The sequence below is a fragment of the Accipiter gentilis genome, chromosome 2 (assembly GCF_929443795.1).
Source record: "Accipiter gentilis chromosome 2, bAccGen1.1, whole genome shotgun sequence".
Lineage (NCBI taxonomy): Eukaryota > Metazoa > Chordata > Aves > Accipitriformes > Accipitridae > Astur > Astur gentilis.
In genome coordinates, this window is record NC_064881.1 from 54697075 (window position 1) to 54722101 (window position 25027).

The 25027-nt window shown below is 70.7% G+C and overlaps 4 protein-coding genes across 6 annotated transcripts; 1 reads left to right on the forward strand and 3 right to left on the reverse strand.

The window, feature by feature from the left end:
- Positions 1-38: 38 nt before the first annotated feature.
- Positions 39-5550, reverse strand: GPAA1 (glycosylphosphatidylinositol anchor attachment 1). 2 transcript variants are annotated; one of them, XM_049820150.1, is made up of 12 exons: positions 4643-5550; positions 4016-4118; positions 3729-3908; positions 3522-3633; positions 3297-3444; positions 2821-2922; positions 2521-2717; positions 1626-1822; positions 1390-1543; positions 949-1301; positions 686-856; positions 39-542 (listed from the first exon to the last, which is right to left on the reverse strand). In XM_049820150.1, the coding sequence occupies exons 1-12, from the start codon at positions 5538-5540 to the stop codon at positions 299-301; spliced, it is 2859 nt and encodes a 952-aa protein (XP_049676107.1). In that variant the 5' UTR covers positions 5541-5550; the 3' UTR covers positions 39-298. The 2 variants fall into 2 exon arrangements, with proteins under 2 accessions (XP_049676107.1, XP_049676115.1); XM_049820158.1 differs by having other exon boundaries at positions 4016-4121; positions 4643-5540.
- Positions 5551-5559: 9 nt separating this feature from the next.
- Positions 5560-6625, reverse strand: EXOSC4 (exosome component 4). Its single transcript, XM_049820367.1, has 3 exons — positions 6349-6625; positions 6035-6241; positions 5560-5924 (listed from the first exon to the last, which is right to left on the reverse strand). Exons 1-3 carry the CDS (start codon positions 6517-6519, stop codon positions 5565-5567), a joined length of 738 nt encoding a protein of 245 aa, XP_049676324.1. The 5' UTR covers positions 6520-6625; the 3' UTR covers positions 5560-5564.
- A 72-nt stretch (positions 6626-6697) lies between these two features.
- Positions 6698-18099, forward strand: OPLAH (5-oxoprolinase, ATP-hydrolysing). 2 transcript variants are annotated; one of them, XM_049820131.1, is made up of 26 exons: positions 6698-7039; positions 7598-7789; positions 8371-8485; positions 8581-8704; positions 8804-8999; positions 9232-9397; positions 9463-9601; positions 9747-9814; positions 9883-10151; positions 10243-10355; positions 11077-11247; positions 11337-11474; positions 12067-12205; positions 12302-12414; positions 12908-13059; positions 13206-13366; positions 13451-13552; positions 13651-13825; positions 14600-14784; positions 14853-14984; positions 15097-15231; positions 15924-16073; positions 16570-16727; positions 16820-16980; positions 17050-17147; positions 17228-18099. In XM_049820131.1, exons 1-26 carry the CDS (start codon positions 6860-6862, stop codon positions 17378-17380), a joined length of 3885 nt encoding a protein of 1294 aa, XP_049676088.1. In that variant the 5' UTR covers positions 6698-6859; the 3' UTR covers positions 17381-18099. The 2 variants fall into 2 exon arrangements, with proteins under 2 accessions (XP_049676088.1, XP_049676096.1); XM_049820139.1 differs by lacking the exons at positions 9463-9601; positions 9747-9814 and having other exon boundaries at positions 6699-7039.
- A 1711-nt stretch (positions 18100-19810) lies between these two features.
- Positions 19811-24808, reverse strand: LOC126048705 (sphingomyelin phosphodiesterase 5-like). The gene is made up of 8 exons (XM_049824028.1): positions 24764-24808; positions 21443-22425; positions 21263-21335; positions 20986-21126; positions 20816-20905; positions 20634-20697; positions 20036-20189; positions 19811-19959 (listed from the first exon to the last, which is right to left on the reverse strand). The coding sequence occupies exons 1-8, from the start codon at positions 24789-24791 to the stop codon at positions 19864-19866; spliced, it is 1629 nt and encodes a 542-aa protein (XP_049679985.1). The 5' UTR covers positions 24792-24808; the 3' UTR covers positions 19811-19863.
- Between the last annotated feature and the right edge of the window lie 219 nt (positions 24809-25027).

The following is a 25027-nucleotide window of genomic DNA, read 5'->3' on the forward strand; positions in this document are numbered from 1 at the left end:
CCCCCCCCCCCCCCGTCTCAACAGACCGGCTCCGCTCCCGTCCCGGCTCCGACTTTATTGCACCGTGCAGCCCCCGCCCCCGATACAGACCGAGCACCGCAGCCCCCCGCCCTGCCTCGAACCGGGGGTCCCCGCTGGCAGCACCCACCCCCCTCCAGGGCAGCACCCGCTGCCACCCGGGGGGGGCTCAGCCGGGGCCAGCGTCCCTGTCCCCTGGAAATGGGGACATCACCCCCGCCAGCCCCCCTGTCCGTCCGTGTGTCCGTCCACATCCGGGGGTCCGCGCGGGGGGAGCCCCTCACTTCCAGAAGAGAACGTTCCAGAGCAGCAGCCAGCAGGGATAGACGCAGAGGGCGAGGAAGGGGAAGAGGAGGGAGCCGTAGAGGTGATGTTGGAGCAGCCCCTCGGCCACGGCCGCCAGGAAGAGCTGCCAGCCCTCCGCCACCGCCGCCGGCGCCTCCACCAGCTCCCGCTGCAGGAAGATGCCCAGCAGCAACGTGACGGCCGGCGTGGCCAACACCAGCAACGCCGCCAGCAGCACCCTGTGGGCGAGGGGCACGGTCAGCCGGCGCGGAGACTGGGCAGAGACACCCCCTCCCGCCTCCCTCCTCGCCCCCCCCCCCCGGCATCTCCCTCTGCCCTGCCATCAGAGAGGGGGTCCCAGCCCCCCACGGCGTTCGCTCACTTGGGGCCGGTGGGCCGGACGGCAGCGGCGGCGGGCACCATGGTGGCAGCCAGGAGGAAGCCGAGGGAGAAGTTGAGGAGGGCGAGGCAGCCCAGCTGGACGGCCAGGTACAGCAGCGCCAGCAGCTTCAGCGTCATCCAGCTCCGGTCGCTGCCGCCACCTGCCAGCACCCTGCGGGGACAAGGAGAGGGGGGACACACTCAGCCCCCCACGGTCATGGGGGGACGGTACCCCACAGACACCCCCCCTGCCTCCCCCGGCACCTGTGGGTGTTGTGGGGTAGGGCCATGCCAGCCACATAGATGGCGATGACGGTGAGCACCACGGCCTCTGACTCGGAGACGGGGAAGTGCTGGGTGGCCACATGCTGGCCCAGCACCGGCAAGAAGTAGAGAGCGAGGCCGGCGGCGTGGCAGATGAGCAGCGGCGGCACCAGCACCAGCAAACCGGGCCGGGACTCCTGCGGAAAGGCGGGGGTGAGGACGGTGCGAGCGGGAGGTGGGGGGGCTGCGGGGAGGGGAAGGGCCCTGACCTCCCCTGTCGCGTGGTCGCCGTCCCAGAGCCGCTCGGCGCTGCCCGTCTCGCACTTGCTCAGCTTCATCCAGAGGTCCAGGGCGTAGGGAGGGTCAGGGAAAGGAGCGGAGCAGGTTTGGCCGCCCCTCGCCCACCTCCCGGCCTCCCCACCCCCCTGCCCAAAAGGATATCTTGAGGACCAGGACAAGGATGAGGAAGCCAAAGGCCGGCATGTAGACGCCGATGGAGACAAAGCGGGACAGGGAGGGAAGGAGGTAGAAGAAATAGGACTGGTGCAGCCGCTCCAGCAGGTTGTTGAGTTTCCGAAACATCCCCTCCAGCGTCCTGCAGGGACCGCACATGGCGAAGAGAGGGGGAAGGCTGCACCTTCCCCGCCCCTTCCCGTCCCCCCCAGCCCCCCACTTACTTGCCGACGGTGGTCATGTCATACTTATACTGGCGGAAGCTATTGATGCCGCGGAGGGTGATGGCTTCGATGTGGTAGCGGAGGAAGAGGCCGTGGTCACCGCGGGGCCGCCCCGAGGCCTGGGCCAGCACCATCAGCAGCAGCGTCTGCAGGCTGTGGGCGTAGGCAGGCAGCGAGTCCCAGTCCGAGCGCTGCAGCTGTGGGGAGAGAGACCATCCCGTTGAGTCACGGAATCACAGAGTCATTGAAATTGGAAAAGACCCTCGAGATCCTCGAGTCCAACCATGAACCCAACACTGCCAAGGCTACCACTAAACCACGTACGTAATCGCCACCTCTGTGCATCTTTTGAATACCCTCAGGGATGGTGACTCCACCACTTCCCTAGGAAGCCTGTTCCAGGGCTTGACAACCCTTTCAGTGAAGAAATTGTTCCTAATATCCAATCTAAACCTCCCCTGCCACAACTTGAGGCCGCTTCCTCTTGTCCCATCACTTATTACTTGGGAAAAGAGACTGAACCCCACCTCGCTACAACCTCCTTTCAGATAGTTGTAGAGAGCAATAAGGTCTCCCGTTGGCCTCCTTTTCTCCAGGCTGAACACCCCCAGCTCCCTCAGCCACTCCTTGGAAGTCTGGTTCTCTAGATCCTTCACCAGCTTCGTTGCTCTTCTCTGGACATGTTCCAGCACCTCAATGTCTTTCCTGTAGTGAGGAGCCCAAAACTGAACACGGTACTCAATATGCGGCCTCACCACTGCCGACTACAGGGGCACAATCCCTTCCCTAGTCCTGCTAGCCACAAGCTTGCCCAGCAGCTTGGCCCAAGGCCGGGCTGGGGGCTGTGTGTCCCAGGAGGTTGCTGTGGGCCGGGTTTGGCCCCAGCCAGGCTCACCTTGCCCTGGATTGTGCAGAGCAGGCCATTCTTCTGGCAGAAGGCATGGAAAAGGTTGAGAAGGTCGAGGTTGGGCAGCTGCCCGTTCAGCCCCTCCACTGCCACGTCGAAGCTGGTGACCACGTCGCTGCTCAGTTCCAGTGAGATGGCTGCCTGGATGGCCCCTGCCCGGCCCAGCGTCCCCGAGGACTGCACCTCTGCAGGCACCGCACCACATCAGCACCGCCACCGGCCCCGCGGCACGCCGGCACGGCTGGGGAATGGCCACAGCGCCCTCCCCGCCCCAAGCCAAAGCCTCACCGGTGATGTTGACGTCATGGTAAGCCTCCAGCCAGGCCTCCATGCCCAGCAGGTCGTGCTCATTCACCAGGAAGATGATGTCCTTCGCCCAGTAGATCTGGCCTGAAGGCAACAGGGTGGATGCAGCAGCATGGCTCCTGCCCCAGCAAAGCCCAGCACAGCCCCAGCAAAGCCTGGTCCCTACCCTGGCAAAGCCCAGTCCCTGCCCCAGCAAACCCTGGCACAGCCCCAGCAGGACCTGCTCCCCGTGCTGCCTCCTAGAAAAGCCGGGGCCCCCCAGCGCTGTGGGCAGGTGGGTACCCAGCATTCCCACCCCTTGCATCCCCACTGGCCAGGGACCTGCCCAGGGATGAGCATGCTCAGCACCCCAGGAGATCCCCCAGCCCCCACCAGGCATCAATCCACGGCCCCACAGCCCCCCGAGACAGCGCCAGGCTGCAGGAGGGGGTGCCAAGCCCCCCACACTGGGGCCTTACCTCGGAAGTAGGAGGCGAGGGCCAGCATCAGCCCCACAGCCTGGTTGTTGTGGGGCCCCTCGCTGCAGGGCACGCTCAGCACCAGCGACTCAGTGCTGGCGGCACGTGGCGCCCGCAGGATCCCATAGACGTTCGTGCCCTTCACCATCTGCCGAGAGAAGGAGGGGGGCTCAGGAAGGGGGCAGCCGAGCCAGGGTAGGGGGGGACTGGGAGGCCGGTACATACGTATCGCTCTCGGGTCTCATCGGGGAAGGGCAGCGTGCGGGAGAAAGGCTGCCTGTGCACCTCCAGCCCCAGGTTCCACATGGTCTTCTCCAGCCAGGCCACCGGCATGCCCCTGCGAAGTGGGAGAGATGGGATAGACCCCCCTCCCTCAAAATCCCTGGGGGTCACCCCCTAAATGAGCGATACCCCCAAGTCCCTTGCTCTCACCCTGCTTTCTTCTTGTGGCCGGCAAACTCCCGGGCGTAGGAGAGGGCCCGCTCACCAAAGAGGAACTGCTCCTCCACCATGGTGGAGCCCATGGCATTCTCCGACATGTAGGTGCGGGGGGCTAGGGGCTGGAAGGCCAAGGCCAGGAACCAGCCCAACCCCGCCACATAGCTCAGGGTGCTGTGGGAGAGGAGAAGGGGTCTCGGGGAGGGGGTCACCCCCTGGCAGTGGGTGCCAGGAGGTACCCCAGCCCCGGGGTAGCCCCCTTGACCCCCGTCGGCACTCACCAGAGCGGGGTGTTGAGACGCAGGACGAGGCGGGAGAGCGCCCGCCGGCAGTGGGGGTCCGACAGCAGCCCCATGGCGGGGGCTAGGGGCTGCCGAGCCTGGGCTGCTGGGGGGGGGTGGAGCGGGTAGATGGGGTCCCCAACGGCACAGGGAGGGGGCTGGCCCCACGGGCATCCCTCGCCCGGGGCTGCCCAGGGGCCCAGCCAGCCCCCCCGCTCCCAGGGCCCCCGATGCACCCCCCGGGGCTTGTGCCCAAACGCCCTGTCCCTGCCCCACCTGCACCCCCCAGCCCCCAGCCCTGCCCCACATGCACCCCATGGACCAGTACCCGCCCCACAGGGCCCCAGCTCTGCCCCACATGCACCCCACAACCACCTACCCACCTCGCAGACACCCCACGGCCCTGCCCCTGCCCCACAGCACCGCCCCCAGCCCCACACACACCCCGTAGGCCCCGTCCCTGCCCCACACCAGCCCCCCCCCCGGCCCCATCCTCTACACACACCCCCCCCACGGCCCCAGCCCTGCCCCACACGCACCCCACAGCCACTTACCCGCCCCACAGGCCCCCCACGGCCCCGTCCCGGCCCCCCCGGTGTCCCTTCGCCGCCCCCCCCCCCCCCAAACCTCTCGGTCCCACCGCCCGCACAGGCCGCTCAATCGCCCGCGGAACGCGACAAGGCCGAGGGGGTGGAGCCCAGAGACATCGATGGGCACCGCCCGTCGTCCCCCACTCTGCGCATGCGCCAGCAGGCGTGCAAATGTGCGTGTGCAAGGCGGGGGTGGGTGTGCCAGGAGGGGTGTGGGCGTGCGTGCAAGGGGGTGTGTGCAAGGGAGGGGTGGGTGTGCGAACGCAGGTGTGCAAGGGACGTGGGTGTGCAAGGGTGTGCGTGCGACGGTGTGCGCGCAACGGTGTGCGCGCGTGGGGGTGAGTGTGCAAGGGGTGTGTGGGTGTGTGTGCAAGGGGTTGTGCCATGGGGCTGGGGATGCATGTGCAAGGCGGGTGGAAGGGTCTCTGAGATGGGGCAATAGGGGCGTGCAAGGCAGGGCGGGCGTGCAAGGGGCTCTGCAATGGGAGGGGGTTTGGGTGTGCGAGGGGGCTGTGCAGCTGGGGCAGGTGTGCAAGGGGGGGTGGGTGTACAAGGGGCGTGCAAGGGAGCAGCGCAGTGGGGCTGCACAGTGGGAGTGGGTATGCAAGGGGGTGTGCAAGGAGAGGCGCAAAGCAAGCGGAGCTCTGTCTGCAAAGAGGGGGCCGTGCCAGGACCCCCCAACACCCCCCCCATGCCGCATCAGCACCGCGGCGCCAAGGGTCCGGCAGGGAGCCCTGGCATTGCCGTACCCCAAGGGAAGGTGTACAGCACACACAGTGCACGGCACACATGGCCCACAGGTTGTGTGGCACACACAGCACGTGGCCCGCACGGCACACAGTGCACGGCACACACGGCGCGCAGTACGGCAGATGGTGGCAGCCCTTTATTGACAAGGGGCTCGGGCTGGTGCCGCCCCCCAGCCCCCCCGGCATCGCCGCGGCAGCGGCCAGTGCCGCTCAGTCCCCCAGCAGTGCGGTGACCTCCCGCAGCCGTTCCCGCACCACCCGGTCCAGCACGGTGTGGAGAGCATGGCAGGCCTGCTCGGCTGCCTCCAGCACCGCCTCCAGCCGCTCCTGGTGCAGGCGGGCGCTGAGCTGGAGGAGGGCGATCTGCCCCGATGCCGGCAGCAGCGCCAGCACCATCTGCGGGCCCCCCACCGCCTCCTCCGGGGAGCTGAGGTCGGCCAGGGGGGTGTCCTCGGCCAGGCCGGCCGAGCAGGCGCAGACGTAGTCCCGCATGGGGATGCCGGCGTCCATCACCGCCAGCGTGGCCGCGTTCACGCCGGCGCAGTAGTTGCCGCCGTCGGCTTGCAGGATCTGGAGGAACGGCGGGTTCGGTGAGGCGGCGGCCGCACCGGTGTGAAACCCACCACCCCCACCCACCCCCTTTCCTTCATGGGCAACGCCTCGTTCCCCCTCCCCGTTACCTGGACGTAGATGTCGATCTGTGAGCGGGGGTGCAGCTGGGTGAGGATGGCGGCCTCGAAGGTCTGCTGGAGCTGGAGCGCCAGCTCGCCCGTCTGCCGGTCGCCGCGGGGCCGCCGCCGGCGTTCGCCGGTGCCGAAGGTGGCCACGCTGTACTGGCAGTTCACCAACGCCCGGTCGGGCAGCGCCTTGCTGCGGGAGCCGCGCATCTGCGGGGACAGACAGACGTAGAGACAGACGGACAGAGAGAAGCGAGGGTCCAGAGCGGCGGGGCCCGGACGGGCCCGCTGAGGCCTCGCCGGCCGTCACCTCTCACCTCGTGGGGGCCGTAGACCACGGCCAGCGCTTTGGTGTTGCCTTGCTCGATGTAGGCCGAGCCGTCGGCCTGCGCGAAGACTCCCATACGGGCGCGGATCTTACGGAGCTCGGCGGGACGGCGACCGTCCGCCCGGTACCCCTCGTCCGACAGCAGCTCCGGCGCCGCCATCTTACCCGGCCTGCCCCCTCGCGCAGGACTACGACTCCCGGCGTGCTCCGCGCCGGCTAGAGGCGGGTTGGACTACAACTCCCGGCGTGCCCCGCGCCGGCCAGCGGACACGCCTCCTCCGCGCCCGAGGCCACGCCCCTCCCCGCCGCCACCGCCAGAGGCGACGCCCCCTCTGAGGCCACGCCCCCGCGGGGCCGGTGCTCGGCGCTGCCCGGGCCGGGGGGGAGCGGTGGGGGCCGGGCACCGAGCACCGGACCGAGCCGTTCCGAGCCGTTCCGAGCCGTAGCGAGCCGTACCCGGCCGTCCGGTCCCGTCCCGTCCCGTCCGGTCCGGTCCCGCCATGGCAGCGGCGGCGGCAGCGGGCCCCGGCGGGTTTCAATTCGCCATCGACCGCGGCGGCACCTTCACCGACGTCTTCGCCCGCTGCCCCGGCGGTCGCGTCCGCGTCCTCAAGCTGCTCTCCGAGGACCCCGGCTACGGAGACGCTCCCACCGAGGGCATCCGTCGTGTCCTGCAGGAGGTGCCGCCGCCGGATCCCCCCGGGACACCCCCCCGGCACACCCCCCGGGACAGCCCGGACCCCGCCGGGACCCCCCCACAACCCGTCTGGGACCCCCGGGACCCCCCCGTAGGATCTCCTCAGGACCCTCCCCTTGAGTCCATCCCCCCGGGACCCCCCCGGGACCCCCCCCGGGATCCTCCAGGACCCCCCGGGACCATCCCCCTGAGACACTCCCCTGGGACCCCCTGAACCCTGCCGGGAACCCCCCCAAAACCCCCCCGGCACACCCCAGGATCTCCCCAGGACCCTCCCCCCAGGACCCTCCCTGAGACACCCCCTCCCCGGACCCCCCCCAAGACCCCAGACCAGCCCTGTGTCCCCTCCCAGGGCTGGGGGTTGGGGCAGCCTGGTCTGGTCCGGACCCCCACCCACCCTGTGCCGGGGGGGCCGTGGGGCTGGGGGTCCGCCGTGGGGCTGGGGTTCTGCAGCGGAGCTGTGGGGCTGGGGGTCCCCCGTGGGGTGGTGGGGCTGGGGGTCCGCGGTGGGGCAGTGGGCTGAGGCCTGGCGTGCCGGCAGGAGAGCGGGGTGGCGGTGCCGCGGGATCAACCCCTGGACGCCTCCGGCATCGAGTGGATCCGCATGGGCACCACGGTGGCCACCAACGCGCTGCTGGAACGCCGGGGCGAGCGCCTGGCCCTGCTGGTCACCCGCGGCTTCCGCGACCTCCTCCACATCGGCAGCCAAGCCCGTCCCCGCATCTTTGACCTGGTGAGGGCCGGCACCGCCGCGGCACCCGCGGCGGCGCAGGGTTGGGGCGGCACGTTCCCATGGCCCACATCCTCTGGGATGGGGGTGCCATGTCTCCGTGTCCCGCACTCTCCGGGCTTGGGGCAGCCCACCCCCGTGACCCGCAACCGCCTGCAACCGGGCTGGCACGTCCCCATGACCGGCACCGTCCGGGCTTGGGGCGTCGTGTCCCCACGCGACCCACGCCGTCCGGGCTCGGGCTGGCACGTCCCCGTGCGACTCGTGCCGTCCGAGCTCGGGGCGTCGTGTCCCCGCGTGACCCGCGCCATCGCGTCTCGGTGGGGCCCGCCGCGTCCTTTGCCCGCCGCGGACGTCCTTGGCGGGGGCGGGAAGTGCCCGGATCCCGGGTGCCGTGTCCCGTGAGCGCCGCTGGGCCCCCCGCCACGGCCCCGCGCCAGCCCCGGCCACGCGCCAGCGCCCGCGCGCCGCCCCGGCCGGCCGGGAGCCAGCGGCAGCGCGGTGAGGCCGGCGCGTCCCCGAGCGGGCGGCGGGGTGTCCCGCGGTGGCCCCCCGGGTGACGTCCCCGTACCCTCCCCACGCAGGAGGTGGCGGTGCCCGAGGTGCTCTACGAGGAGGTGATCGAGGTGGACGAGCGGCTGATCCCGCACCAGCCCGGCTGCCGCCTCCCGGGGAAGGAGACCCTCCCGCTGCTGGAAGGTGGGGACCGCCGCCACGGCCGTGGGGAGGGCAGCCGGGCTCCGTGGGATGGCATCCCCCCGTGACCCCTCCTGGGACCCTCCGGCTGTCCCCAGGCTCCACGGGGGCATCCCTGCTGGTGCAGCAGCCGCTGGAGCTGTCGGCGCTGCGGCGGGAGCTGGAAGGGGTGCTGGCCCGCGGCATCCGCAGCCTGGCCGTGCTGCTGCTCCATTCCTACGCGTGAGTCCCGGGGTGTGGAGGGGGGGCCTGGGGGAACGGGGAAGGGGGGAACCGCAGCCGGACCCCCACACCCGACGCCGTCCTCGGTCTCCCCGGCAGCTGGCCCGGCCACGAGGAGCAGGTCGGGGCGCTGGCGCGGGAGCTGGGTTTTCGGCACGTCTCCCTCTCGTCCGCGGTGGCGGCCATGGTACGGGCGGTGCCGAGGGGCTACACGGCTTGCGCCGATGCCTACCTCACCCCCTGCATCCACCGCTACCTGGAGAGCTTCCGCGCCGGCTTCGCCCACCAGCTGCGGGTGAGTGGGGCTGCCGGGACCCCCCGTATGGGCACCCATCCCGGTGGGACCTCCCCTGTGGACACCCATCCTGCCAGGACCCCCCCATGGGCATCCGACCCACCGGGAACCCCCACGGGCACCATCCCACCGGGACCCTCTGGCAGCGCCCATCCCACCGGGATCCCCCCTGGGCGCCTATCCTGCCGGGACGCCCCGCGAGCACCCATCCCACGGGGCCCCCCACCCGCAGGAGGTGCCGGTGCTGTTCATGCGCTCGGACGGGGGGCTCACCCCCATGCAGCACTTCAGCGGGGCCCGCGCCATCCTCTCGGGCCCGGCCGGCGGCGTGGTGGGCTACGCCATGACCACCTACCGCCACGAGGACGGGCAGCCGGTCATCGGCTTCGACATGGGAGGTGAGCGGGGCCGGGGTGGGGGGCCGGGGTGGGGGGTCCAGCCAGGGCTGAGCCGTGGTCCCCAGGTACCTCGACGGACGTCAGCCGCTACGCCGGCGAGTACGAGCACGTCTTCGAGGCCAGCACCGCCGGCGTCAGCATCCAGGCACCACAGCTCGACATCAACACCGTGGCGGCCGGCGGCGGCTCCCGGCTCTTCTTCAGGTGGGTGGGGGCTCTTGGGCACCCATGAGTGCCCCGGCCAGGGCACGGTGGGACAAGGGGGCCCGGCCGAGCCTGGGTCTGGCCTGGCCGCGGCACAGCGGGCACGGCCGGGACCCTCCTGCTCCCGCCGGCATCTCCCCTCCAGGTCCGGGCTCTATGTGGTTGGCCCTGAGTCGGCCGGCGCCCACCCTGGTCCAGCCTGCTACCGCAAGGGTGAGTGCCTACGGTGCTGGCGGGTGCCGTACCACGGTGCCACGCTCACCGTCCCCGTCTCGGCACAGGGGGTCCGCTGACCGTCACCGACGCCAACCTCTGCCTGGGCCGCCTGCTCCCCGAGTACTTCCCCCACATCTTTGGTCCGGGCGAGGACCAGCCGCTGTGCCGGGAGACGGCGGCGCAGGCATTCCGGGACCTGGCCGCCCGCATCGACGCCTTCCTAGCCGGCACCGCCGCTGGTGCCCGCCAGCCGCTCTCGGTGGAGGAGGTGGCCATGGGCTTCGTGCGGGTGGCCAACGAGGCCATGTGCCGGCCCATCCGTGCCCTGACGCAGGTGGGGTGGCCCCGGGGCAGGGCGGGGGGGGCTGCGGGTGCCCGGTGCCGCCGCTGGCGTCACCCCCCCGTGTGTGTGTCCCCCACACCAGGCACGGGGCCACGACACCGCCCGCCACGTGCTGGCCTGCTTTGGGGGTGCGGGGGGGCAGCATGCCTGTGCCATTGCCCGCGCCCTGGGCATGAGCAGGGTCTTCATCCACAAGTAGGTGCATGGCGGGGTGGGGGGGCTCCGTGGGGACCCCCCCTCTGCCAGAACTGCCGGACAGGGGGGCTGGTCCCACTGGGGTGGGAGCACCTGGGGGGTGTCGGGATGTTCCCAGCGTCTGGGTAGATGGTGTGGGGTTGGGGGGCTCTGGCTTGTCCCCCCACCCCCGCCAAGACAGATGCATTGGGTTTGGGGGTGTCCCAGTCCCTGGGTGGATGAAGGGGGTTTGGGGGTCCCCCGGTCCCCAGGAGGTTGGATTGGGTTTGGGAGTGTCCCAGTCCCTGGGTGGGTGTGTTGGGTTTGGGGGTGCCCCGGTCCCCAAGGGGTTGGATTGGGTTTGGGGGTGTTCCAGGTTCCCAGGCTGGTGTGTTGGGTTTAGGGGTGCTCCCATCTCCATGAGGATGTGCTGGGTTTGGGGGTGCCCCTGGGCACAGGGTTTGGAGGTGCCCTGGTCCTCAGGTGGATGCACTGGATTTAGGGGTGTCCCAGGCCCCCAAAATGGATGCAGTGTGTCTTGGAGGTGCCCCTGGGTGCAGGATTTGGGGGTCCCGTCCCCAGAAGGATGCACTGGGTCCCCCAAGTGGGGTGCATTTGGGGGGGTGCCCTTGTCCCCAGGTGGTTTCGATGGGTCTGGGGGTGCCCGGGGGCGGGGGGGGGGGGTCACGGTCCCCGGGAGGTGGCGACGGGCACGGCAGCGTCACGGGTGGGCATCGCGCAGGTACAGCGGGATCCTGTCGGCGTACGGGCTGGCGCTGGCGGACGTGGTGCATGAGGCGCAGGCCCCCTGCGCCCTCCGCTACGAGCCGGCCGCCTTCCCCCGGCTGGACGGGCGCATCGCCGCGCTGGAGCAGGAGTGCCGGGACGCGCTGCGGGCGCAGGGCTTCACCGGGTGAGACGTCAGGGGTCCCGGGGCAGGGGGACGGGAACACCGGGATGATGCCGATGCCGTTCCCTCTCGCTGATGGGGCTGCCCCGCAGGGAGCAGATCCGCACAGAGGCTTTCCTGCATCTGCGTTACGAAGGCACCGACTGCGCCCTGATGTGCTCGGCCAAGGGCCACCCACCCACCCCACACTCCTGCCGCTCCGGAGACTTCCACGCCGCCTTCACCAGCCGGTCCGTCCCGGCGCCGCCATCCCCATCCCAGCACCGTGATCCCCATCCCAGTGCTGCAAACCCTGTCCCGGTGCTGCAATCCCCATCTCAACGCTGTGATCCCCGTCCCAGCGCTGCCATCCCCAACCCAGCACCACAATCCTCATCCCAGCACCGCGATCCCCATCCTGGCACTGCAATCCCCATCCTACCACCACGATCCCTGTCCTAGCACCACGATCCCCGTCCTGGCACCACAATCCCCATCACTGTGCCACGATCCTTGTCCCAGTGCTGCAATCCCCATCCCAGCACTGCAATCCCCCATCCCAGCACCGCGATCCCCGTCCTGACACCACAGTCCCCATCCCACCACCATGATCTGTGTCCTGGCACTATGATTGCCATCACTGCGCCACGAACCTTGTCCCAGTGCTGCAATCCCCATCCCACCACCACGATCCCCGTCCCGGCACCGCAGTCCCTGTCCCGGCACCACGATCCCCATCCTGACACTGCGATCCCCGTCCCAGCAGTGCCACGCCATGCTGGGGGCGGCCGGGTGTCTCCCGGTCCCCCCTCACCGCAGCTGGCACCCGCTCCCACCCCGCAGGTACATGGTGGAGTTCGGCTTCACCATCCCCGACCGCCCCGTGGTGGTGGACGACGTGCGGGTGCGCGGCACCGGCAGCAGCGGCATCAGCTGCGAGACCCCCCTGGCCCCCAGCGGAAAACCGGCCCGTGTGGAGACGGTGAGGGCGGGGGGGGTCTGAGGGGGCCCAGGGGGTCCCGGGGGGGGGCAGGGGATGACCTGGCCTGGGGCTGGGGGCTCGGGCTGGGTCCTGCAGGTGACACAGTGCTACTTCGAGGAGGGGTACCTGGAGACGCCGGTGTTCCTGCTGGAGGAGCTGGCCTGCGACCACTCCATCCACGGCCCCGCCATCATCATCGACAAGAACAGGTAGGGACCCCCGGGGTGACAGTGGGACCCTGGGGGACTGGTGGAGACCCCGGGGTGACGGCAGGGACCCCAGGATGACAGTAGGACCCTGCGGGGCTGGTGGGGACCCCAGGGTGACAGCAGGAGCCCAGTGGACTAGCAGGGACCCCAGGGTGACAGTGAGACCCTGGGGGCTGGTGGGGACCCCGGGGCCATGGCAGGGACCCCAAGGAGCTGGCAGGGACCCCAGGATGACAGCAGGACCCTGGAGGGCTGGTGGGGACCCCAGGGTGACAGTGGGACCCCAAGGAGCTGGCAGGACTCTGGTGAGATGGCAGGGACCCCAAAAAGCCGGTGGGACCCCAGGAAGCTGTTGGGGACCCCGAGGAGCCAGTGGGAACCCCACGAAGCCAGCAGGGACCCTGGGGAGCTGTCGGGGACCCCGGGGAGCCGGCGGGACCCCGGGAAACCCCGTGCCCCTCCAGCTCCCGGTGCCACCGCCTGTCTCCCCCAGCACCATCGTGGTGGAGCCGGGCTGCACCGCCAGCCTCACCCGCTTCGGCGACGTCTGCATCGCCGTCGGCTCGGGGTCCCCGCGCCCTGTCGGCCCCCAGCTCGATGCCGTCCAGCTCTCCATCTTCTCCCACCGCTTCATGAGCATCGCAGGTGGGGGGGGCTGCCCCCCAGCCTTGCCTGGGGCAGGGGGACGTGGCGGCTGGGGTTTGCCGCGGATAGGGGACGGGACGAGGGGGGCTCTGTGGGGCAGGGACCCCCTCGTGAGGGTCAGCCACGTTCCCCCCCCCCCCCTGCAGAGCAGATGGGCCGGATCCTGCAGCGGACGGCCATCTCCACCAACATCAAGGAGCGGCTGGACTTCTCCTGCGCACTCTTCGGGCCGGACGGGGGGCTGGTGTCCAATGCCCCCCACATCCCTGTCCACCTGGGTGCCATGCAGGAGACTGTCCAGTTCCAGGTAGGAGAGTCCCCGGGGACCTCCCCTGCTCCGGGACCCCCTCCCACCCGGGGACCCGCTCAGCCCTTCCCGGTGCCGCTGCAGATCCGCAACCTGGGTGAGGACCTGCGGGAGGGGGACGTCATCCTGAGCAACCACCCCTGCGCGGGGGGCAGCCACCTGCCCGACCTCACCGTCATCACCCCCGTGAGTGAGGGCCAGGGGCGCGGGACCCCCACCCCGGGACACCCCTGGGGTGCAGGACCCCCCACCAAGACACCGGCTCAGCACCAGGCTCTCCCCAGGTCTTCTGGCCGGGCATCCCCAAGCCCGTCTTCTTCGTGGCCAGCCGCGGGCACCACGCGGACATCGGGGGCATCACCCCCGGCTCCATGCCCCCCCACTCTAAGGCTCTGCGTGAGGAGGGGGCCGTCTTCGTCTCCTTCAAGCTGGTGAAGGATGGTGTCTTCCAGGAGGAGGGTGGGTCTGCACCGGGATGGTGGGGATGCAATGGGGGTGTGGTGGAGACAGCGGGAACGGTGAGGATGGTGGGGATGCGGTGGGGATGGTGAGGACAGTGGTGATATGGTGAGGATGGTGGGGACGTGGCCGGGACAGTGGGGATGCACTGGTAATGGTGAGGACATCGCGGTTGGTGGAGACATGGTGGGGACAGCAAGGATATGGTGGGGATGCGCCAGGGATATGGTGTGGACGTGGTGGGGATGATGAGGACGTCGGGGATGTGGTAGGGATGGTGGGGACGTGGTGGGGGCAGTGGGAACATGGTGAGGATGGTGGGGATGCAGTCGGGATGGCAGGGATGCACTGGGGACATGGTGGGGACGGTGGGATTGCGGTAGGGACATGTTGAGGACAGCAGGGACATGGTGGGGATGGCAGGGACATGGTGGGTACAGGTTGGGGATGGCAGGAACACGGTGGGGATGGTGGGGACATGGTGAGGATGGCAGGGACATGGTGGGGATGGTGGGGACATGGTGGGGACACATTGGGGACAGCAGGGACATGGTGGGGGTGCGGTGGGGATGGTGGGGACACGTTGGTGACAGCAGGGACATGGTGGTGATGGCGGGGACGCGGTGGGGACACGTTGGGGACGGCAGGGACATGGTGGTGATGGCGGGGACATGGTGGGGACATGTTGGGGACGGCAGGGACATGGTGGGGATGGCGGGGACGCGGTGGGGCCGGGCACCCTCTGCCCCGCCGCCGCTCACTCGTCCCCCGCAGCGGTGACGGAGGCCCTGATGGCGCCGGGCCGCGTCCCCGGCTGCAGCGGGACCCGGAACCTGCAGGACAACCTGTCGGACCTGCGTGCCCAGGTGGCCGCCAACCAGAAAGGGATCCAGCTGGTCACTGAGCTCATCCGCTTCCACGGCCTCCCCGTCGTCCAGGCGTACATGGCCCACATCCAGGTGGGACCCGCCGGACCCCCCGGCCCCCCCGGTCCCCCCGGCCCCGCCGTGACGCCCGCCGTCCCCAGGCCAACGCCGAGGTGGCCGTGCGGGAGATGCTGAAGGGTTTCGCCGCGCATTGGGGCACCGCGGTGGAAGCCGAGGATCGCATGGATGACGGTTCGCCCATCCGGCTGCGGGTGCAAGTGGATCCCCAGGAGGTGAGCGGGCGGCCCCAGGACGTGGGACATCCCCCCACCCCCAAGATGGGGTTTGGGGGAGCCCTCCCGGGATGGGATGCGGGGCCACCCCTCGTCCCCGCTCTCCCCGCAGGGCAGCGCCGTCTTCGACTTCTCGGGCTCGGGGCCGGAGGTGTACGGGAACTGCAATGCCCCCCGCGCCATCACCCTCTCTGCCCTCATCTACTGCCTGCGCTGCATGGTGGGCCAGGACATCCCCCTCAACCAGGTGGGTGCCGGACCCCCAGGCTGCAAAAGGCCTGGGCTGCGGGACCCACAGGGCTGTGGGACCCCCCAGGCTGTGGGACCCCCTGGGCTGCAGGACCCCCTGGGCTGCGACAGTCCCAGGCTTTGAAACCCCCAGGGCTGTGGGACCCCAGGGCTGCAGGACCCCCCTGGACTGCAGGACCCCCCAGGCTGCAGGACCCCCCTGGGCTGCAAAAGCCCTGGGCTGCGGGACCCCCAGGCTGCGAAACCCCCTGGGCTGCGAAAGCCTAGGGCTGTGGGACCCCCCGGGCTGTGGGACTCCCTGGGCTTTGAAAGCCCCAGGCTTTGAGACCCCCAGGGCTGTGGGACCCCCCCTGCATCCCCCTGCCAAGCAGGGCAGAGCCCCCTGAGGAGTCCAGGGCAGGCGCTGTTGGGGGGAGCTGCCAGCCTAGTGCTTCCCTGGGGGTGAGGGGGTCCTGGGACCCTAATCCCCTGGGCTGGGGGGGTCCTGGGACCCTGTTCACCCAGGAGCTGCTCTGGGACCCCAATCCCCTGGGGTGGGGGGGTCCTGGGACCCTGCTCCCCTCGGGGGGTGGTCTGAGCCCCTGCTGCCCTGGGGCAGGAAGATGGGGGGGGCTTGGGGTGCTGCAGGTGTGGGGCAGGATCCGTTTGGGGGGCCAGCCGGGTCCGATGGGTGTCGTGTCCCCCCCCCAGGGCTGCCTGGCCCCCGTGCGGGTGGTCATCCCCAAGGGCTCCATCCTGGACCCCTCTCCTGAGGCTGCCGTGGTGGGGGGCAACGTCCTGACTTCCCAGCGGGTGGTGGACGTCATCTTCAGGGCCTTCGGGGTCTGTGCCGCCTCCCAGGTAGGGACCAGGGTGATGGGGGGTCTGGGGGGTTCCAGGGGCCAGGGTGCTGGGTGTCCTGGGGTCAGGGTCCCAGGCATCCAGGGTCCCAGGGTTCTAGGCGTCAGGGGTGCCAGGGGGTCCTGGGGGTCAGGGGTCCTGGGGATCTTGGAGTTCAGGGTTCCTGGGGTGCCAGGGGTCAGGGGTCCCAGGGGTCTGGGGTGCTGAGGGTCCCAGGGGGTGGGCGTGCTGGGGGGTCCCAGGGATTGGAGATCCTTAGGATCCCAGGTACCGGGGGGTCAGGGGTCCTGGGGGTCACGGTGGTTGGGGGGTCTGGGGGGTTGGGAGTCCCAGGAGTGCTGGGGGTCCCGGGAGTCAGGGGTCCTGGGGTCTGGGGTCCCAGGGGTTGGAGGTCCTGGGCTGCCAGGGATTGTGGGTCCTAGGGGTCTGGGGTGTCGGGGGTCGGACTCCCCAGCTGGGTTTGTGGGGGCCCCCCCACCCTCCCCTGTGCCCTCAGGGCTGCATGAACAACGTCACCTTCGGGAACGAGCGGGTGGGCTACTACGAGACGGTGGCGGGGGGCGCGGGGGCCGGCCCGCGCTGGCATGGCCGCAGTGGGGTCCACACGCACATGACCAACACCCGCATCACCGACCCCGAGATCCTGGAGCAGCGGTGAGCGCCGGGGGGAGCACGGGGGGGGCTGCCGGGGCCCTGCCGGCGCACTGACCCCCCGTGTCCCCATCGTCTGTGTCCCCCCCACCCAGGTACCCCGTGGTCCTTCAGCGCTTCGAGCTGCGTCGGGGCTCGGGGGGCGCGGGGCGCTGCCGGGGGGGTGACGGGGTGATCCGGGAGCTGCTCTTCCGTGAGGACATGGTGCTGTCGGTGCTGAGCGAGCGCCGCGCCGTCCGTCCCTACGGCCTGCGAGGTAAGCGGGGACCCCCGCAGCCCCCCAACGCCCCCCATCGCCCCCTGACCCCCCCTTTTTGCCGGTTAGGGGGCAGCCCTGGCGCCCCGGGGCTCAACCTGCTGCTGCGCCGCGATGGCCGAACCATCAACCTGGGCGCCAAGACGTCGGTGCCGGTGGAGCCAGGGGTGAGCGGCACGTGGGACCCCCCCCATGCTTCCCCCAGCACCCCGGCACCCCCTGACGCCCCATCTTCTCCCCGGTGCAGGACGTCTTCCGCCTGCAGACCCCCGGCGGGGGCGGCTTCGGCTCCCCCGGGGAGGGGGGGGACCCCGAGGAGGCCGCCGAGCCGCCGGCACCCCGGAGCTTCGCCGAGCGCGGGAGCGTCTTCGAGTACCGGCGGGCGCAGGAGGCCGTCTGAGGGTCCCTGCCCCCCCGAACTGCGGCCGTGGGGCGGCCCCGGCCCTGGCTACGCACACCCCGTGGGGCAGCCCCCCAACCCCAGGTACGCACAGTCCATGGGGCAGCCCCCCCATTCCTAGATGCGCACAGTCTGTAGGGCAGCCCCCCAACCTCAGATACGTACAGTCCACGGGGCAGCCCCCCCAACTCCGGCTATGCACACCCCAAGAAGCGTTCCCCCCCGCTCCCAGCTATGCACACTCTGTGGGACAGCCCCCCCCCCCCATTACTAGATACGCACAGTCTATAGGGCAGCCCCCCACCCTAGCTATGCACACTTTGTGGGGCAGCCCCCCAACCTCAGATATGCACAGTCCATGGGGCAGCCCCCCCATTCCTAGGTACACACAGTCTATATAGGGCAGCCCCCCCACCCCAGCTATGCACACTCTGTGGGGCAGCCCCCCCCATTCCTAGATACGCACAGTCCATGGGGCAGCCCCCCCACCCCAGCTATGCACATTCTGTGGGGCAGCCCCCCCATTCCTAGGTACGCACAGTCTATAGGGCAGCCCCCCACCCCAGCTATGCACACCCCAAGGGGCAGCCCCCATCTCCACACCTCAGGCTCCTGCCCCCCCCACCCCAAGGGGACCAGAGGGTCACCCCGCCGTGGGGCAGAGCTCGGGCTTTCGCAGTGGGGCAGCCTCTCCATGCCCCACCCCCCCCCCCCCCCCCCCCCCAGCGCTGCCCCTGGGTTTCCACGCTTGTGCCTCACTGCACCGGGGGCTCGGCCCCTCCATCCAGGGGGGGCCGAGCCCTGGGTGTGGGGGTGTCCCCCCACCTCTGCCCCACTCCTCCCCAGCTCAGTGCCTTCCAATAAACGAGCCTTCGGGCCCTTCCCGCGTGGCTATGTGCGTGGCGGGGGGGTGCGCTTGGGGGGGGGTGTCTCTGCCAGGCAGCCCCTGCCCCAGGGGTCCCCAGGGAGCAAAGCCCAGGGGTCCTCGGGGAATGGTCCCCAAGGGTCCCTACGGAATGGTCCTCAGGGTCCCTGCCGTGCAGGTCCTGGGGTGCCCCCAGTACCCCCCTCCCATCTTTCGGGGGCCAAGGCAGCACGGCCAGGCCCCTCTGAGTTTGGGGGCTGGTGTGGGGCTGGAATGGGGTTAAGGGCACATGTGGGGCTGGGCCTGGCTCCCGGGGGGCTGCAGAGGTCGTGTCCAGCCTGGGGCTGGGGGACCTGCTGCACTCCCCCCCCCAGCTGCAGCACCCAATGCAGCACCCAGCACCCCGTACAGCATCCGATGCAGCACCCAGCACCCTGCACAGCACCCGATGCAGCACCCAGCACACTGTACAGCATCCAGTACCCGGTGCAGCACCCAGTGCAGCACCCAGCAGTACACTGTACAGCACCCAATGCAGCACGCAGCACCCTGCGCAGCACCCAGCACCCCATGCAGAGCCACGTAGGATCCAGGGCCTGGATGGAGTAGCGACCACTGTGGAGGCTGGTGCCGGTGCCGGTGCCAGGCTCCACACCCACGGGTTTGGTGCCCAGCAATGGGGGGGCTGTGCAATGGTGGGGGTGGCCTTCCACACACTGCTGAGGCCCTCTGCAATTTGGGGCTCCGTGCCACGGTGGGGGGGGGGGGTCCCCCATGCCTTCATGGATGCACCCCCATGCCGTGGTGACCCCCACACTGGGGGACTCGGGGTGCTGATGGCCCTCGGTGACCCGGTGAGCGCCGCGGGCAGCAGGATGTGTCGCCATCCTCACCCACTCCAGGACAGGGGGGGTCCCACAGGGGTGCACCACAGGGTGGGGTGGGCAGTGTGACGGTGAGTGGGTCCGGGGAGGTGGCCATGGGGCAGCCCCCCGGCTGCAGGGGGGCTGTAAGCTGAGGGGGGCACCCCCTGTCGCTGCCGAAGGGCCCTGCTGAGCCCTGGGCCGAGGGCAGCCTGGGGAGGGGGGCACTGGCCAGCTGCACCCCAAGACCCTCCCACCCCCAAAGCCCCACTGAGCCTGTGGGAGCTCTGCCCCACACGCTTGGGCTGGCTGCAGTGGGGACCCCCCGCCCCATTCGGGGCGTCCGGCCGCACCATCGCTCCCCCCTACCCCAGACCCTGCCCTGGCAATTGTGGGGGCAGCCCCACACACACCGTGGGGCCGATGCCGGTGCAGCTCCAGGCTTTTATTTCCCTCCAGTTATTAAAACCGCGGCTGGTGCCAGCACTGCCAGACCGCTGCCCTGCCCGCCACGGCACCGAGGGGCTGTGATGGTGGGCATAGCCACACACCGTGGCAGCCCCACCGCGTCCGACGGGGCGCCGGCACACGTTGGCGCAACTGACTCACATGGGGTCCAGGAGCCGTCCCCGTGGAGTTCCAGCACCCCACTCGTGTGCCGGTGGGCCTAGAAGCCCCCCTGAGGTGCGCCCAGTGCCGGCTCCGGTGCTGGGGGCATGCGCAGGGTGGACGGTTGCAGCTATTGCGCCGGTGGCTCAGGGGGACACGGGGGTCACGTTGAGCCGCAGGGCCACGGGCAGGTGGTCGGAGCGAGTGGCTAGCTGGGTGATGAAGGAGACCCCCACCACCTCCTGCCAGGGAGAGGGGCTGTCAGGGCAGGGGGATGAGGGGCGTGGGCACCCCCCGCCCTGCTGCTCTGGCACTCACCGTCTGCAGCGGCAGGGTCCCGTGGTGCTGGCGGTAGAGGACGTAATCCACGCGCCGGCCCTGCCAGGGGCTGGGGGCTGCCGGGTCAGGTTGCCCGCTGGAGAGGATCGGGCCCGCCAGGTACTGCTGCTGCCCCGCCGGCTGCGAGAGGGTCCTGCGGAGCGGGGACACGGTGGCACAGGGATGTGGTGGCATGGGGATGCGGTGGCACAGGAACATGGTGGCATGGGAACAGGGTGGAATGGTGGCACGGGGACGCGGTGGCACGGGGACATGGTGGCACAAGGTCATGGTGGCATGGGGATGCAGCGGCACGGGGAGGTGGTGGCACAGGGACGGTGTGGTGGCATGAGGCCACGGTGACACAGTGACATGGTGGCATGGGGATGCAGTGGCACGAGGACATGGTGGCATGGGGATGCGGTGGCACGGGGATGTAGTGGCACGGGGATGGAGGGACCCCCGTCAGTGGCATCACCCTCCTCTCCGGGCAGGGTGGCTTGGCTGGAGCATCCCCCTTCCCCACCCGGTGGCCTTTCCCATGGGACCCCAGGCCTGTCCCCCCCGTCCCCCCCCGCCATATCCCCATCCCTGTCACCTCTTCAGCTTCTCTGGGGTGGACACGGGCTCCTCATAGATCTTCAGGTAGTTGAGCAGGGTGCCTGCGGACAGGGACGGGGATGGGCTGTGAGTGGGACCCCCGCCGCGTCCCCCCCACTCGGGGCTGGGGACGAGGGTGCCCCGGGGAGGGGGGCGAAGGTGTGGGAGGGCAGGTCCCACCTATGGCCCAGGGTGCGTCCTGCCCGGGCTCCCGGCGGCAGGGGTCCTGGTACACCTCGAAGAGCCGGTGCCTCTGGTTGAGCTCGTCCCCTGCGGGGAGGGCGAACAGGTCTCCGCCATCACTCCCCACCAAAAACCACCTGCCCCCCCACGGCCAGCCCCGTCCCCACCTCGGGAGCAGTTGTCGAAGTTGAGGTCCCCGCAGAAGACGTCGAAAGCCACCACGTCCCCACGCTGCTCCTGTGCCTCCCGGAACTGCTGCAGCCAGCGCAGCCCCAGCGTCAGCTGCGCATCCCGGATGGCGGCATCGCCTGTGAGGGGTGGTGGCGGTGGGACACACACACACACACACACACACGGCGTCACCGCGCGGCACCGGCAGCGCCGGCACCCCGCTTCAGCAGCGGTGGGTTGAAGCGTGGCCCCCCCCATCGTCTCCCTCCTCACCTGCGGGTGCCTGCAGGTGGGTGCAGCCGAGGTAGCCCACGATCCTCTGCCCCTGCGCCGAGCCCAGCAGCACCTGGGGGGACGCGGGACCCTCAGCGGGGAAATCCGGCGGGAGCAGGCAGCACCCTGCCTGCTGCCACACGGCTGGGGGAAAGGAAGGGGGGGGGGTCCCCAGCTCACCTGGACGACGAGCAGCCCCTTGGCGGCCAGGGCATCCTCGCGGGCGCCGTTGGGGAAGCCGTGGTACCGCACGGCTAGCAGAGGGTAGCGGCTGGCCAGGAAGAGCCCGCTGTTGAGCACCTTCAGCTGGCCGCCCCACAGCCCGCGGGCACCCACCTCGGAGATGATGTGCGGGAAGGTGCCCCCCAGCCACCGGCGCAGGCAGGCGGCAGCGCCCGCCTCGAAGACCTCCTGCAGGCAGATGAAGTCGGCGTCTGCCGGGAAACGCTCGGACAACACTGCCGGCACGGGCTCGGCCGCCGCAGCCGGCACGCTGCCGGGGGGCTGCCACGGGGTGTCGAGGGTTCCGCCGTAGCTGTTGGTCTCGCCGTGCCGCGGCTCAACGAGGCTGGCCTGGGCGCTGGGGGGGTCCGGTGGTGCCAGGGCAAGGTGGCGGGCGATGTAGGTGGCACGCTGCGGCGTCTGCCCCAGGTTGCTGAACTTGGCCAGGCCGCTGGGCAGCAGGCAGACGTTGGCGCTGATGAAGGTGAAGGACCGGCGCTGCCGTAGGTCCCACGGCTCCGCCGGCGCCGTACCTGCCGTGTACTGGTAGGCAAAGGGCCGTCGTGCCGCCTGCACCGGCAGCCACAGCAGCAACCCCAGCGCGGCCAGGGGCAGCGAGAGCAGCAGCAGCGTGCTGTACGCCAGCCCGGCCAGCGCCTGACCGGTGCAGCTGCGGCACGACCCGCACCGTCTCTGCCGCTGCCTCCTCCGCTCGGCTGTCGTCTGCTGCAGGTCAAGGAGGCGGTTGACGACCCAGAAGCTGGGGGCCAGCAGCCCCGAGGCCAGACCGTCCAGGGCCACCAGCGCCCGGCTGGAGAAGGGGGACTCCCTCAGCAGCATGGCCAGGGGAGGCTGGGATGGCGGGGGGCCGGGCAGGGGGCTGAGGGGGATCCTGACGTCCCCCTGCTCCTGCCTGGGAGCTCCGGTGCTGCCGGCACGACCTGTGGGAGAGAGACCCCAGGTCAGTCAGGGGTGGTGGGGACAGTGCAGCCGGGAGCAGGACACCCCCCCCATCCCATCCCGGCCACCGCGGCTGAGCCGCCACCGTGGGAACTTCCCACAGCCAGGACCGTCCCACGCGTCCCCGGGGATCGTCCCACGCATCCCAGGGCTCTGCCGGGAGCGGAGCAAAAGCACCTGCAGAGTGTGTGTGTGGGGGGTGGCAGGGCTGAAGTGGGGCTGCTGGCCCCCGCCATGTCCCTGCGGGGTCCCTGGGACCCCCAAACCCCCCTCAGGCAAGCACAGCTGGGGGGGAACACTGGAGCCTGGACTCTGCGCTGAGCCCGGTCCTGCCCGGTGGCCCCGGCACCAGCCGCCCTCACCACCTGCACCGGCTCCCGTCCCCCTCCGTAGCCCCACGGCTGCTCATCCCCGGGACCACCCCGCAGCCACCCGCTCACCTGCCCGCCAGGCTCGGGGTGGGGGTCAGGGGCTGCCGTCCCCCACGTCGCGTCCCTGGGAGCCCTGCCGGCTGCCGGCACGGCATGAGACTGAGCCATGGCGAGGTGAGCGCCGGTCAGGCCGGGACTGGCCTGCCTGGCCCGACGGGTTCCCCGGCACCTCCGTGCCCTGCAGCCGCGCCACGGGGCAGGAACCGGCTCCTCGGCCGGACACCTCATGCCGCCCGCCCACCCGCCTCCTCCTGCCCCTTCACCCGCGGCCCGGTGACTCCTGCCTGACTCCTGCCTGACTCCTGCCTGACTCTGCAGCCCCGTGCCATCAGACAGCCTGGCCATCCTGCCTTCCCATGCCCAATCCCAGCATGGGACGGACGGTGCCGGGAACTGGGGATGCTGGGGTCATTGGGGATGCTGGGAACGCTGGGGACACTGGGGTCGCTGGGGATGCTGGGGACACTGGGAACGCTGGGGATGCTGGGGTCGCTGGGGATGCTGGGGACACTGAGGATGCTGGAGTCACTGGGAACGCTGGGGATGCTGGGGTCACTGGGGATGCTGGCCATGGTGGGGCCTCAGGGTGCCCTTGGCTGGGGGCCCGAGCTCCCCCTGGCCGTGGGGCTGCCCCAAGCTCGCCCACTGGACCGGAGCTCTCGGCTGTGGCTGTTCCGGCTCTGTCCTGTCCCCAGGTGCTGGCCGCGTCACAGGGAGCTGCTTGGGGCTGTGGCCGGCTGGTGGTGTCCCCAGCCCAGCAAGCAGGGCCTCGGCTCCATGCCCTCTCCTGCCATGGGGGTCCCCTGGGCAGGACCCCTGGGCATCCCCCCGCTCTGGGACATGGCTGTGGGGCACGGTGCCCACCACGCCGGCCCCGGCTTAGCACCCGGCTCTGCTCCACGGCGGGAGCCCGGCACAGCCCTCTGCCCCACGGTGCTGTGGATGGCCTGGGCGGCATGTGCGGCACGGGGTGACTCAACCCAGGTCCCGGCACTTCCCGGCTGTGTGGGCATCCCTGATTCCCACAGGAAGGTAATTTATGGTCACGGGACCGTGAGTGTGTGTGGCCCGGCTGGGAGTGGCACCACCTGTGCGGCAGCACCGGAGCCGTGCCGGGGTCCCTGCACCCCCCCTCAGCCCCCATCAGATACGGTGCTGTCCGTGGAGGGGTCGGTGCCAGCAGCCACCCTGTGCATTGACCCCGCGGCGCTGGCGGGGCCGGTGGGCTCTGCCCTGGTAGCAGGGGCAGCGGGCACTGCCCCGCAGTGCGGGCAGCGGGTATTGTTCTCGCAGGGTGACGTGGGCATCGCGCCCGTGGCGCTGGCAGCAGGCAGCAGCGTTTTCCCCGCGGTGCCGGCAGGAGCGGCGGACATTGCCCCGCGGTGCAGGTGGCGGCAGCGGACGTTGCCCTGCGGTGCAGGGGGCGGCAGTGGACGTTGCCCTGCGGTGCAAGCGGCGGCAGCGGACGTTGCCCTGCGGTGCAGGCAGCAGCCACAGGCATTGCCCCACAGCGCTGGCAGCTTTGCCCTATCACACAGGGCACCAAGGGCCGTGTTTGCCCAGCAGCCGGCTCCGGAGGGTGCGGCGGCCGAGCCCTCCCTGCTGCCGGGTGCCGCCTGCGCCGCGCTGCCCGGCAGCTCCGTCCAGGCCCTGCCTTCGGTGGCGACCTTCGGTGGCCGGGGCGGGCAAGCGGCACCGTGCCCCGGTGCTGGTGGGGCTGCTCCTTTCCCCGAGGGCCAGGCAGTCCCTGAGCCGCCTGTGCTGGCTCCCTGCCCGTGCTGGCTTTCTGCCCGTGTCGGTTCCCTGCCTGTGCCGTCCCGCAGCCGCCGCCTGTGCTGCTCCCCGGGGCCGTGCCACATCCCGCGTCCCCCAAGCACCCCTGGCTCACCTCCGTGCCCCATGGCATTGGGGGCCATCGCCGATGGCACCAACGCCTCCGCCTCTCCGGAGGGGCCGGCACTGCTGCCACCGCCGTCAGCTCAAGGCCACCGTCCGCTCGGGGCCACCGCTTGCTCGGCACGCCTCGGGCTCGGTGCGCTGCCGCTGCCAGCACCGGGAGCTCAACAGGTCACAAACATCCGCTCACCGCCGGGCCGGACCGGGCTTTAATTACCCACGGCCCCGGCCGTGCCCGGCTGCCATCCACCCCGGG